Here is a 14,325-nt window from a genome sequence, read left to right as displayed (position 1 = left end):
CTTAGGAAAAAGTGACAGTTTTTTTTCACATTTATTTATGTATTTATTAGTGTATTTATGTATGTATGAATTTATTTAAAAATTTTATTGGGGTACAGTTTCTTTACAGTGTTGTATGACAGTTTCTACTGTACAGCAAAGTGAATCAGCTCTGCGTATCCATATATCCCCTCTTTTTTGGATTTCCTTCCCATTTAGGTCCCCATAGAGCATTGAGTAGAGTTCCCTGTGCTCTACAGCAGGTTCTCACTAGTTATCTGTTTTATACATAGTAGTGTATATATGTCCATCCCAGTCTCCCAGTTCACCCCACCCTCCTTCCCCCCTGGGTATCCATACGTTTTTTTCTCTACGTCTGTGTCTCTGTTTCTGCTTTGCAACACTCTTTGACATAAATCACAGTGATACCTTTTTTGACCCACCTCCTAGAGTAATGCAAATAAAAACAAAAATAAACAAATGGGACCTAATTAAACTTAAAAGGATTTGCACAGCAAAGGAAACCATCAACAAGACAAAAAGACAACCCTCAGAATGGGAGAAAATATATTTACTTTATATTGGAGTATAGTTGATTTACAATGTTGTGTTTCAGGTGGACCGCACAGTGATTCAATTAAACATATACCTATATCCATTCTTTTTCAGATTCTTTTCCCATATAGGTTATTACAAAATACCGAGTATAGTTCCCTGTGCTATACAGTAGGTCCTTGTTTTTTTATATATAAAGTGACAGTTGTCTTAAACATCTGAGAAACAGTATTTTGGGAGTGCCTATCCATTGATGGGCTAATATTATCAATAATAGTGCAATTAGGAGACATCAGTACACTTACCTGTGCAATGTGTGTAACTCTCGGCGGTGTGTGTGTTCATTCAACAAAGACTTGAGTGTTTCCGGAGTGTTGGCATCGTTCTCGCTGACGGGACTCACTGTAGAAATTAAGACAAGCGATTGTCTGGCGAAATTCTACTGCCCGCAGATGCCGCGCTACAAATTCATCGGTGAATGAGAATTTCCTTGCGTGATGTTGAGGGTTGCGTGGAAGACACAGCAAACGCCGTCGGTGGCAGTGGTCTTGCCTTCCTTATCCTTGTCTGCTTTCTTCTCCCATTAGGCTGACTGCTCTGCCTTGGAGGTCTCCTAAGTGATCGTTGCCCCGGGGAGGTGTTGTTGGATGGTCACCGCTTCCTTGGAGCCTCGCACGGGCTGGAATTCGGCACCAAGATTACGAGAGGGCTGCTGTCCCGTAATGGGCTGCCGAGAAAACCGCCGGGTTTGTTGTTAACCTTGGGCTCTGTCTATGATCCATCGGAGAGGCTTCCTAGCAAGCCCTTCCCCTCTCCAGGGTCTTGGCCCCTGGAAAGCCATCTCTCTCTGCAGGCTCCCTTCACGGCTTGCTTTGCTTGGAGTTGCATCGCACGGACGCCCGCGGATGTGGTGGTGAACCATGTCGAGACCCCAGGGACTGTTATGGCTTCCGCTGGTCTTCACCCCGGGCTGTGTCATGGTGAACTCCAACGTCCTGCTGTGGATCGCCGCCCTGGCCATCAGGTTCACGCTCATCGACGGCCAGGCGCAGTATCCTGTGGTCAACACCAATTACGGCAAAATCCGGGGCTTGAGAACACCCCTGCCCAATGAGATTTTGGGTCCAGTGGAGCAGTACTTGGGGGTCCCTTATGCCTCGCCTCCTACTGGGGAAAGGCGGTTTCAGCCCCCGGAACCCCCCTCCTCATGGACTGGGGTTCGGAACGCCACTCAGTTTGCTGCCGTGTGCCCCCAGCACCTGGATGAGCGGTCTCTCTTGCATGACATGCTGCCCATCTGGTTTACTGCCAATCTGGATACCCTGATGACCTACGTTCAAGATCAGAATGAAGACTGCCTTTATTTGAATATCTATGTGCCCACGGAGGATGGTAAGTACTTATTCTAAACAGAAAACACCTGCTCGCTCAGCCTCAAATTTGCCAAGAGGGCTGTATAATGTCCTGTGCATGATATTTTCTATAACCATTCATTTTTTTTTTCATATTCAGTTATCTCAGTAACGTACCATTTGTTCGACTTGAATTTACGCAGTGTCTAATCGATGGAGAGTATGATTATTAATGACTTAATTCTTTCCATGTATTGCCTTTTTAGCATCGCTGTAGTCTTTATTTGCAGGTGTTAACCAGTGAGAGCATATAGTGTTCTATGTTATACCTGAATCGTCTGTAAAGGAATGGATCTAGAGGAACTAACAGAATTAAGAACATTAGCATGCCGAAGTGAGCGACTGAAAATTCTATGGGGAGTGGTTCCTTTGGCTTTAATGCCTGAAGATATTAGCACTTTTTGAGTCTTAAAGGGAACCACTGATCGTTTTAAATACACAAGCAAGGGATATTTGATAAAACAATTGGACTTGATTGTTTAGAATCCATGTTGTTGATATAAATTTGGACTTTATTTCCTGCCAATGTTCACTGCAATCAAATGGCAAATATGTGTCGTCAGATGATTCTGACTACGTTAGAAAAATGATTTTCTTGCTTGAACAAAATGCCCCTTTTCTTTTGGATAACACAACAGTGAAAATCTGTGAAAACAATCATGTTCCATATATTAACTTAATCCAATACTAGTAAAACTTGGATATCTCCTTGTTCATGTAGACCTCAAATTAAAATGTTTGCTAAAGACCAACCAGACTCAAGTTAGTCTACAGTGAAAGTCCATTTCTCATTTCTTGTTTGCATGTGCTCTTTTTTATACAAGGAGAAGGAAAAACATAGAATGAAATCTTCCTGGAGCTTAAAAAAAAGTAATTGAGAGGAATCATAGCCACCACTGTCTACTATAGAAAGTGAAGTGTGTCCGTGTCCTTGGTAACTTTCATGCAGACATTTCTTTTCCTTTTTTTTAACCTTTAATCTTTGGGAGATGTTTGTCAGTGAGCTTTGGCTGAAAGTCTGCCATAAACGATGACATTATTCAGTGACCTCCAAAGTGGGATCACATCTGCCATATTGTTCTTTCTCCATGCAGATGCAAAGAGGTGGCATGGGTACCTTTCTCGAGAAACCAGGGCGGGGGCGTCTGTTAGGGAGGTGACAAAGAATGCCCAGGGCAAGTGAAAGGGTTGAGCTTCATTATGTTAGTAGTGTCTGACATGTGGCTATTGTCAGTATGGTGTCAGATCTCACAATTACCTTGTAAAGTCTAGGTCTTGAATAGGGTTCAAGGGGTTAAACTGACACTGGACACCTTACTTCCATGCCCTGTGCTGAGCTGCCCTAGTGTGCAGTAGCCCGCAGTAGCTGCTTGGTGCATATGTGAGAGGATGGATAACCCCACCCAAAGCAATTAGAGTTCTCATTTCAAAGCCACCTGGGTCATGGTCTTTCTCATCATGAACTATTCAAAGAAAGGGATAAAAAGAAACAAAGACAGGGTGGTGGAAACAAAACAGGGTAAAGGATTAAAATTGCTTTCATGGGGCTTCCCTGGCGGGCCAGTGGTTAAGACTTTGTCTTCCAGTGCAGGGGGTGCGGTTTGATCCCAGGTCAGGGAGCTACGATCCCACGTGCCTCACGGCCAAAACAGAAAACCAAACAAACAAACATAAAACAGAAGCAGTATTGTAACAAATTCAATAAAGATGTTAAAAAATGGTCCACATCAAACAAAAAATCTTTTAAAAAAATAAAATTGCTTTCATCATAAGTTTGATATGCTGGTGTCTCTGAACCGGTGACTTTTTAGAGTTAACCTTCCAAACAAGGAATGCACTTCAAATAGAATGCCTGCCTCTGAGAGGTCAGGGTACAGTTACACCGCCCAGGAAGACAAATCAGTAGCTTCCTTGATGACAGACCCGTAGATGTGCAATTGTGTGTATTGAACCCATGAACGATTCGGCCGTTTCTTTGTGGTTCAGGATTGAATAAGAATTTGGGAATAGAAACGTGAAAAAAGCTGCCTAGTAGAGAAGCAATCTAAATTTAAGAATAAAGGCAGTGCTACCTGTTGATTCCTCTGGGCTTTTTAGAGCACTCTGGCACGCGATATCTCACACCAACTTGGCGGGAGAATCAGAAATCTAATAGGGGCTGAACAGGTAAACTTGATCTCCCTACAATAGATGAGTAATGGAATTTTGCTGGTGAGGGAAGCTATATGCCCGTGTGTTTGCAGAAACAGAAAATCACAACCTATTGGGTCAGGAGTTTTGAGGGTTTAAAAATAGTTGATTTTCATCCATTTGTGAATCAACGTGGAGGTTTAGATATTTAATTATTGGTAATTACTAAATGAATAAACCCCACTTGTACAATAACACATGGAAATTATGGCGTCATGCTGCTTTCTCCAAAGACCTTGCTTTAGGGCATACCTTAATTCATAACAGTGCATTTCATTAAATGTGTGCACAACAGTATTGGCTATTTGGAATTCAGTATTCCACTTTGGTACTCCATTATTTTTTTTAGATTTGTCGTGATGCCTTCATCCAACGGTGTGGCCATCTGACTTCCCTACCAATGATAGTTCTGAGTTCCTATCCTGTACTAGTCAAGCTTCACATGTTGGCATGGCAACAGAAACAAGCATGCTTAATTTCAAGAGACACACGGAGACTTGTTGTAGGCAGAATAATGCCTCCTCCAAAGAAGGGCACGTCCTAATCCCTGGAACCTTTGAATATGTTACCTTACAGGGCCAAAGGTTTGAAGGTTGCTGATGGAATTGAAACCGCTAGGTGGCATTTTCGGGCAGGCTCTGAGGAGCTCCGGTTCTTTATGTCTCAGTGCAGAAAGAATTCAGTGAGGGACTTCCCTGGTGGTCCAGTGGTTAAGAGTCTGTGCTCCCAATGCAGGGGGCCTGGGTTCAATCCCTGGTCAGGGAACTAGATCCTGCATGCTACAACTAAGACCCAGCACAGCCAAATAAATAAATAAAAAGAAAAAAAGGAATTCAGCGAGAGGCAAAGTGATAGGTAAAAAGTGATTTATTAGAATAGGACACTTGTGAGGCTTACAAGCAGGTAGGTGAGAGGGTGCCATGAACCACCGAGAACTTAGTGGGCTGCAGTTTTATAATCAAAGGAAAAGTGGGGAGGGGGAGAAGACCACCCTCTTCCTCATTCTTGGGTAGACATCAGGCTTCCCTACTTAGCTCCTCCTCCACATCAGGCAGGGGAGTTTTTTTTGTCCCTACATGGTCAAGCTGGGACTGTCATGGCACAATGGAAAAATTATTTCAGGTCTCAGTACAGTGAGGGTCTTTCACTTTGAAATGTCACCGTTCCGTAAATTATTGTTTTTTACGTCTGCAGAGAGCATGTCCTAGGGTCATTAACTCACTGAGCTCAGTGGGCAGTATGTGGGTCTCATGCCACCATTTTTTTTTTATTGTTTTGGGGCATGTTTTGTACTTCTGTTGCATGGTTTTGTTGCTAATAAGCCTGCTTGGCTTTGTGGTTCAGCACACCTGCCTTCTTGAGTGATCATTAACTTACAGGGTCTCCCATACTTTTTTCTTTATGTACAGTCCCCTAGGGGGATTAACTATTTAATTGCCTACTTTGTCCCTTTACTCTGTCCCTGTTGTTATGATATTTGTTTATCCACTGACATTAAGATGGAGGGAATATATTCTGGTTTATCTGGGTGGGTCCATATTTAATAACAAAAACCCTTTGTTGTGAGTAAGGAAGCAGAAAAGGTGATGAGGGCCAGAGGGGAGCAATGGAAAAAAGGCACAGTGGCCATTGCTGCCTTTGAGGACAAGGTGGAGCCAGGAGTCGAGGAACCCTGAAGCCTGTCAAAGCTGGAAAAGACAAGAAACGGGTTCTCTCCTTGAGCCCCAGAAAGAAGCACAGCCCTGCCCACCCCTCAATTTTAGCCCAGTGGAACTCTGACCTTCAGAAATCTAAGATCCTAAATATCTGCCACTCGAAGCCACAACATTGGTGGCAATTTGTTACAGCGGCAACAGGAAACTCATAGAGTTTTGCCAGCCTTTAATATAAATACCCTAATTGAAAACAACATACACATCACTAAAGAGTTGTTCTGAGCTTTCTGAGTTACTACCCATTCTGAGATGCTAATTCGTTTGTTACCCTTTTGCCCTCCAGAATAACTGGTTAAAAAAAAAAAAACATACACACTCATTTTAATGCTGGGTAGTTAAAATTTCCTGCTTTCCCTTATATATATATCAAGGAGACAAAGTTGGTTCCAGTTGGTGGGTGGGTAGTTTGCAGATTTGAGGTTTAACCTGTAGAAAGTAGACACCCAACTTTTGGTTCCTCGTTTTAGAACAGATTTATGGCAACTCTTACTAAATGTCATATTCAAAAGATACACTGATTTTACACAGGAACATAATGAACGGGCATTTAAGATTTCCCAGGCATCTAGAACAGATGTCCAGAGTAGGTGTCAGTGAATGGCATAGAGCAAAACATCCAAATGGTTGTCTTTTCTCATCTGTCTCAGCAAAATGTCCCTCACGATGGCAGCTGTACCTCTAAATGTCTTCTTCTGTGTTAGCAAAATCTTTTGGGCTCCCCATTCCTTCCCTCTAGACCTCAAGATCTGATCGGTTATGGGAAACGTGATTCTCTATCTTTTTAAAAAATAATTTATTGATGAATTTATTTGACAGAATGTCAGTTAGTTCTTACCCACCCCCCCGGTTTTATTGAGATATAGTTGGCATACATTGCTGTACAAGTTTAAGGGGGACAGCATGATGGTATGGCTTCCGCATATTGTGAAACGATCACAGTAGTTTCAGCTAACATACATCTTCTCATATAGGTACGAGAAAAAGAAAAAAAGGAAAAGTTTTTTTCCTCGTGATGAGAAGTCTTAGGATTTACTTTCTTTACAGCTTTGCTATATCTCATAGAGCAGTGGTAACTAGAGTAATCAACGCTGTACATTATACCCCTAGTACTTATTTGTCTTGGAACGGGATGTTTGTACCTTTCAACCACCTTCATTCAATCCCCCATTCCTCTACCCTCACCTTTGGCTGCAACAAATCTGATCTCTTTTTCTACAAGTTTGGTGGTTTTGTTTGTTTTTTGTTTATTTTTTATTTTCCAATCAATTTTTTATTGGAGTATAGCTGATTTGTAATGTTGTGTTAGTTTCTGCTGTACAGCAAAGTGAATCAGTTTTACATATATCCACTCTTTTAGATTCTTTTCCCATATAGGTCATGACAGAGTACTGAGTAGAGTTCCCTGTGCTCTACAGCAGGTCCTTATTAGTTATCTGTTTTATATATAGTAGTGTGTATATGTCAATCCCAATCTCCCAATTTACCCCTCTCCCGCTTTCCCCCTTGTTGGTAACCATGAGTCTGTTTTCTACATCTGTGACTCTGTTTCTGTTTTGTAGATAAGCTCATTTGTAATATGTTTTTAAGATTCTACATATAAGTGATATCATGTGTTCTTTGTGTAGATTCCACATAGAAGTGAATACAGTATTTGCCATTTTCTGACTAATTTCGCTTAGCATAGTGCCATCAAGGTCCATCCACGTTGCCACAAATAGCAGGAATTTCTTTTTTTTATGGCTCAATGATATTCCATTATGTATCTACACCAAAAATTCCTTACCTGTCCATGCATAGATGGACACTTAGGTTGTTTCCATTGCTTGACTGTTATGGGGAGAGCGCTGCTATGAACATGAGGAGTGCAGATACCTTTTCTGGACCCTTTCTAATGTCAGTTTGGTTCACTCCTTCAGCTCGGCTTGGAGGAATGGTCAGGACCTTGCCTGCCAGGGTGCAGATGCCAGCCTGTTCCCTTACCAGCTGAGTGATTATGGACAAGTTCCTTGGCTAGTACATGCCTCAGTTTCCTTGTGTGTAAAATAAAGATGAGCTGGGAGATTTAAGGTATTAATCCATATGAAGTGCTTTGTCTAGTATCTTGTACCTATAACGACTGTGTAATCTGATGTTAGTGGAGCATAGCTAATAGGAGAAAAGAGAACCAGAACTTTTCAGCTAATTTGCATATGCATATTGGTCTGATATAATGTCCAGTACATAATAAATGTGTATTGTCTATAACAAAAGTATTTACTGTAGTATTGGAGGGATCAGCTTAAGAAAGAGGACCAAGCATCCATCACTGCTGACAGTTCCTAGTATGGCTTTAACAAAAAGGAATTTTGAGGAATGGCATTTTTAAAATAGAAGGTATAGTTGATTTACAGTGGTGTGTTAATTTCTGCCATATAGCAAAGTGACTCAGTTATACATATATATTCTTTTTTATATTCTTTTCCATGATGGTTTATCACAGGATACTGAATATAGTGCCCTGTGCTCTACAGTAGGACCTTGTTGTTGATCCATTGTATATGGAATAGTTTGCATCTGCTAACCCCAAACTCCCAGTCCATCCCTCCCCCACCCGCCTCCCCCTTGGTAACCACAAATCTGTTCTGTCTGTCTGTGAGTCTGTTTCTGTTTTGTAGTTGAGGTCATTTGTGTAATATTTTAGATTCCACATATAAGTGATACCATATTTGTCTTTGTCTGACTTACTTCACTTAGTATGATAATCTCTCACTCCATCCATGTTGCTGCAAATGGCATTATTTCAGGAATGGCATTTTTTTTTTTAAAAGAGCAGAGTATTATCTTGTTCTGCTTTATTCCTAAGCTTTATCATTTTTAGCCTGAGTTGTCAAATGGATTTTTAGCATCCTGTTTGAAGTACAGAAATTAATCATCAAGAAAGCATTAAAATTCGTTTCTTGGAAGAGGATCTGAGAACATCCAACGACAATAGCACTATTTTTTTCTGTAAGATAACGGAAAAATTAATTGCCTTTCTCTTTTTCATCAAGTCACAAATAGTTCAGCTGTATGCAGAGTGGCAAAGTCTAGTTCAGTTGTAGGCAGAGTGGCAAAGTTGTATGCAGAGTGGCAAAGTCTAGTTCAGTTGTAGGCAGAGTGGCAAAGTTTAGTGTTAGTGGCAAAAACTAAAAGCTGACTAAGTTAACAGAGTGAAAAAGATGTTTTAGCCAATCCACGTCAGCATGCAGCTATGTGAACATCATTAAATCATTCCCATTTTCATCTGTCGGGGGATTTTTGATGTTGTGTAGACATGGCTTGTAAGTGAAGATAATTAGGAAAGGTTATTTAATAAATATCTCCCTGACAAGGATTAATTGAAAAGAATTTAGTATTTTGTGAACACGGTTAAACTAGAGTAGATTTCTGACAACGTGTCTCTCTCTCCTAGCTTAAGAGATTCACCAAAAGAAAAATCATCCTGTGGTGGGCTTAGAAATTATATATATTATGAATAATGCTGTTTGGTTAGTATGCCTTATACTTGTTGGAGTAATTCAGAAGAACTGTTCTCTAAAGAAGAGAATTTCCCCTTACACTTGTCATTTTCCAAAACATGAGTTTTAACTCAATTCCATTAGCAATTTATAATTTTTTTTAACAATTAGAACAAGTCCAAATGACTTAGGATGTATTAAAACCCCACTTTGCTATGCATGCGTATTATAAACATTACAAACAAACTGTTCAAGATAGAAAGTTGAGGTGCAGTTAGTGTGCTAGAGTATGTGTTGGTGTCCAGAAATCTCCTCCTTATATACTCGTGCAGTCTCACCCCCAGGACGTGTAATAGCTTCGTTTGTTGCCAAAGACATTGCTGGTTTGGACACTGTTGTTTATTTTACATACTGTCTTGGCAAAGCCTTCAACCTTTTTAATATTGAGTGACCTCAGTTATGAATAATAATAGTACTGTACCTCCTGTGAATATTAGGGTTATAGTGATTTTGGAGTAAGCTACTGTGTAAGAAATGATTATAAAATAGAAAAGATCAGTATGTTCTTATAACTTTAATTTTCGGGTAATTCAGTGTTCCTCTCAGTACGGTATCTGTCATTCGAAGACTGAAGTTCCTTGAGTGCCAAGATGGGGAGTAGGTTCCTGTCTCTCTAGTCTGGTGTTTGGTTTTCCTAAACCAGGCTGTCTTCATAAAGAATTCGTTTCATGTTTTCTCCTTTATGGTTGAGAATCCTTATTTTGGGTGCAGTGACATCCAAAACCGCAGTGAAAGTGAACAGAGCTGAGAATTCGTTAGCTTTGGGTTTGAGGACCATGGGGGATTTGTGAGGAGTGCAAAACAGCAGCCCTGCATAAATAAATCAGACCTACAAATCATCCAGGAACTCACAGGCAGCCGTGGCAGAGAGTCTGAAAAAGAGTGATCTGTTCATGTACTAACCACTTGTTAAGACAAAATGAAGACGAGAGACACGGTAGTGTTTGTCTTACTAATTCAATCGAATATTCTGTTTAGGCTTGGCGAAGTAAGTTTCCACAATTGGAAACAGAGGGAAAAAAATGAAAAGAATTTTTCTTGTTACATTTCACATGTCTGATTATTTTGAGTGGTGATGACTGGCATTGGTATATAGTTTGTGGTGTGTGCATGTGTCTGTGTGGCTGTGTTTGTGTGTAGGATGTTGGAAGAAAGCCCACGGGGGAAAAAACATCCGTAATTCCTTTAAGATCCAGTGTGTTACAATTTTCTGGAAAAAGCCAAAAAGCACATGGAGGTGACGAGACTCTGCCTTCCTCTCTGAATTCCAAGCACTCTGAAGTTTCCCTTAATCAAGATGCTCTCTCATCCGTTGTGAATGTGGTTGTGTGTACAATAGTCAAGTTTGCCCTGGGGCGGAGTGTGTGTTCCCATCAGAAAGAGAGGAACACTGAAAGGATTGATTTGTTTCAGGCAAAGGAGCTTTTGTAGTCGGTTTCGACACAATCTGAAAATTACATGTTCTGAAACACTCCTATCAGTTTTCTTTAAAATGTATGCTTTGAGCTATGTTCTGTTCTATCTGTTTTATGACAGGACATCATCCATCATTCCATCAAAAAAATGAGCGTATTCACCTGACATCCCATCTACCCTATCTACACATCCCATGTGTTCACTGTAGTTCTAACCCCAGCCAGATAGTCTATGGATCTCCAGATCCCAACTCTGATTCTTTGTGTTTCTTCTCTCCTCCATTCCTTATTCTCTTTACAACATTTTTAGGTGATTCATTGAAAAATATTGATAAATCACTATTTGCATTTAACATATGCAAGGCTTTGGGTAAGTCCAAGAGGTGATGTAGAGAAATGTACGCCCTTTGATGGGAAAGTAAATGAGTCCGAACAAAAACTAAAGTTTCAGAAACGGATCAGTAGGCATAGTGAATTCAAGCAGGGAATGCTTTAAGTTTCCACGAAAAAAAAAAAAGAAAAAAGGAAAGAGTTTGAAAGTTATGTTTTCCATTGAGGATCCATGATGGAAAGGTTTCCACCAATCTTGAGATGAATATCCAAGGCGTATACTCCTGTGTTGTGGAATGAAGAAGGGCTTTCTGAATCCCCAGAAATGAAGCTTCTTATTTGTTGCTTCTCTAGATGGACCAAGACATAAAAAGTATGAAATGGGGAAAGAGGGAGGGATAAAATCATGACAGAACTATAGGAAGGTGCTTTGATGGTATAGTTTAGCATGCAAAGTACTCGCTTGGGTAATTTTTTCATTGTTATATTTTTGACATTGGAGAATTCAAAAATGGAATTCCATCCAAAGGAATGCTAATGCATATTTTTCTTCTCAACAGACCGTGCAATAAGGTTAAATCAAAGAACACGAGGTTCCTTTCTTACCAAACTCAGATGTACTTATTGCCTGGAATTTTTTTAAAAAATCATTAAAAGCTTTACTGCTCCCCCCAAATTTTTACCTACTGAAATACTTGCATAACTCTATATTTTATAATGTGTACCTCCAGATAACTAATGTGATATTGCTATGATATTTTGTGTGTTTTAAAAAAGTAGTTTAGATTTTAAAATAGAGTATTAAACCTTAGAAAACTGTATCTTCCCTAAGAAAATTACACTGGTAAAAACATATTAGCTTAGATTAGATATTTCCTTCTGAGTTTAAATCAGATAATGAGATCAGATTCCACTGTAGCACATTGTGCAAGGCTGTTTGCATTTCATGCATTTTTTTTTTTTAAAGAAAGGGATTGTGGTACATTGAATATCCTACTACCCAATCATCATGTTACCTGGGGGTGAGCTATAGCATCAACTAGCACATAAATCACAGAATTGTGGAATCTTCCACATAGGAGGAGCTGTGGGACCCATTTCACCCAGACTTTCTCAATGCAGTATTCCTCTGGTGATTAACCCCCTGAAGCCCTAAGCAGAGAAGAAGCATCCTTCTCCGTATTCCTAGAGCTTCACTCCAGTCATTTTACAAGGCTTCACCCCTAGGAGACTGTAAACCTTTGAAAACGTTTGTGAACTTAGTGAACCATCTACTTGAATGTATGGATCAAATGGACGACGGACAATTCCTGGACATGCAGCCCTTTTTGGACCTGGCCGATGAAGACGTTTGCAGGTTTGTAAGGGAGATCCTTTCACCGTTGGAAAGGGCTGGTGATCTATCCATGTGCCATCTCTACCCACAGAGCTAAAGCACAGCCAACTGGATTCCTTCCTCTCCCACCCAGCCTTTTGCTTTGGAAATCTTTGAAGACAAGATATTTTGTTCCACCTTGTCTCTTGCAAGCATTCTCAGCAGGCTTCATTTCCTCCTGCAGACGCCTTCAGGACCCTCTCATCCTCCTCCCTAGCCAACTGTGGAGAGCCTATCAATTGAGTGTCTTACTCTTAGGTGGATGTCTTGGTACCAAGAATTATTGCCGATGTCAACCCATAGGCATGCATTTGCTCTCAAATCATGATATGTGTTGTATATACCTGGAGTTCATGTTAGTTTTTTTCTTTTCTTTTTTTTTTTTTTTTTTTTTTTGGCAAATGCCTTCAGCTCTTGGCTCATCTATATTGAACCTGAAACTGCATGTTTTCATAATTTTTTTAAGAAAACAATAATATATTTTGCAATACGAGTTAGAACGTGAAAGAAAATACGATTCCTCTGCTTCCTACAGCAAACGGATCGCATGCACCAGGATGAAGGAATTTGCAGCCGAGGCTCGGATTTTTTCACAGGATGTCGCCTGCACAAGAATTACCAGCTGCAGCCCGGCCAAAATCTGTTTACTGCATGTTACCCTGAAATACAAAGTCTCGGAGGTGTTACAAAGGAAGGAGGTGGAAAATTGTGACGGAATGGCCAACACAGTAATGGGTTCCTAGTTTGGGGAAAGCCGTAGGTTGCCTGATTTTAAATGCAGTCGTCTTGGGCTTCCCTGGTGGCACAGTGGTTAAGAATCCACCTGCCAACGCAGGGGACATGGGTTCGAGCCCTGGTCCAGGAAGATCCCACATGCCACAGAGCAGCCAAGCCTGGGCACCACAACTACTGAGCCTTCGTTGTAGAGCCTGCGAGCCACAACTACTGACCCCACGTGCCACAACTACTGAAGCCCGTGTGCCTAGAGCCCGTGCTCCTCAACGAGAGAAGCTACTGCAATGAGAAGCCCGTGCACCGCAACGAAGAGTAGCCCCCACTCGCCGCAACTAGAGGAAGCCCACGGGCAGCAACAAAGACCCAATGCAGCCAAAAATAAATAATTAATTAAAAAATAAATGCAATTATCTATAATTTGATTTAATGGAGGTAGAATCATTTCCAAGAAATTAATTAAAGTTCACAGGTTGGAAAAGAGTTTAACATCTCATATGCCTTTCTTTGGACTTAGGGGGAAATGAACTTCCTCTAGCATTTTCTTCAAATGAAGATTGTGTATTTGTTTTTATTATTACTATGGTCATGATTTAAGTTAGATAAGCTATGAGAAGGTAGTATGAGGAATTTGGGGGTTTGTGAGATATGAAATGGTTATTCTAAGGCTGCAGAATATCAGTCGGAATCTTTTAAAGACTTTTACAGACCATGCCATGGGTATGTAGTCTTCAGACTTTTCTCTTGTCACAGGTTCTGACTTGACCTGAGTTATGGGTAGAATTGTGTCCCCCGCCAAAAGATATGTTGAAGTTCTAACCACCCCCCATACTTATGAATGTCACCTTATTTGAAAATAGGGCTTTTGCAAATGTAATCAAGGTAAGATGAGGTCATACTGTATTAGCAAGGACCCTAAATCTATTATGACTGGTGTCTTTATTAAGACTGGTGTCCTTATGACTGGTGTCCTTATAAGACACCACATTTGTTACAAAAAAAAAAAAAAAGTTCAATTTAAAAATGGGCAGAAGGGCTTCCCTGGTGGCGCAGTGGTTGAGAGTCCGCCTGCCGATGCGGGGGACA

The 14,325-nt window shown here is 40.7% G+C and overlaps 1 protein-coding gene across 4 annotated transcripts in view; it reads left to right on the top strand.

The window, feature by feature from the left end:
• The first annotated feature begins 1,454 nt into the window (after positions 1–1,454).
• Positions 1,455–14,325, top strand: part of NLGN4X (neuroligin 4 X-linked) — a 271,406-nt gene continuing 258,535 nt past the window's right edge. For 3 of the 4 annotated variants that reach the window (XM_007130335.1, XM_007130334.1, XM_024115487.1), the window contains exon 1: positions 1,455–1,926. In XM_007130335.1, the coding sequence (XP_007130397.1) occupies positions 1,455–1,926 (472 nt within the window). Of the gene's footprint in view, positions 1,931–14,325 lie in introns of all 4 variants that reach the window. The other variant, XM_055085770.1, reaches the window with a different exon arrangement.

This window comes from Physeter macrocephalus, chromosome 7, assembly GCF_002837175.3.
Source record: "Physeter macrocephalus isolate SW-GA chromosome 7, ASM283717v5, whole genome shotgun sequence".
Taxonomy (NCBI): Eukaryota; Metazoa; Chordata; class Mammalia; order Artiodactyla; family Physeteridae; genus Physeter; species Physeter macrocephalus.
Note: the sequence above shows the minus strand (reverse complement) of the source record. Positions and strands in the feature narration are given on the sequence as shown.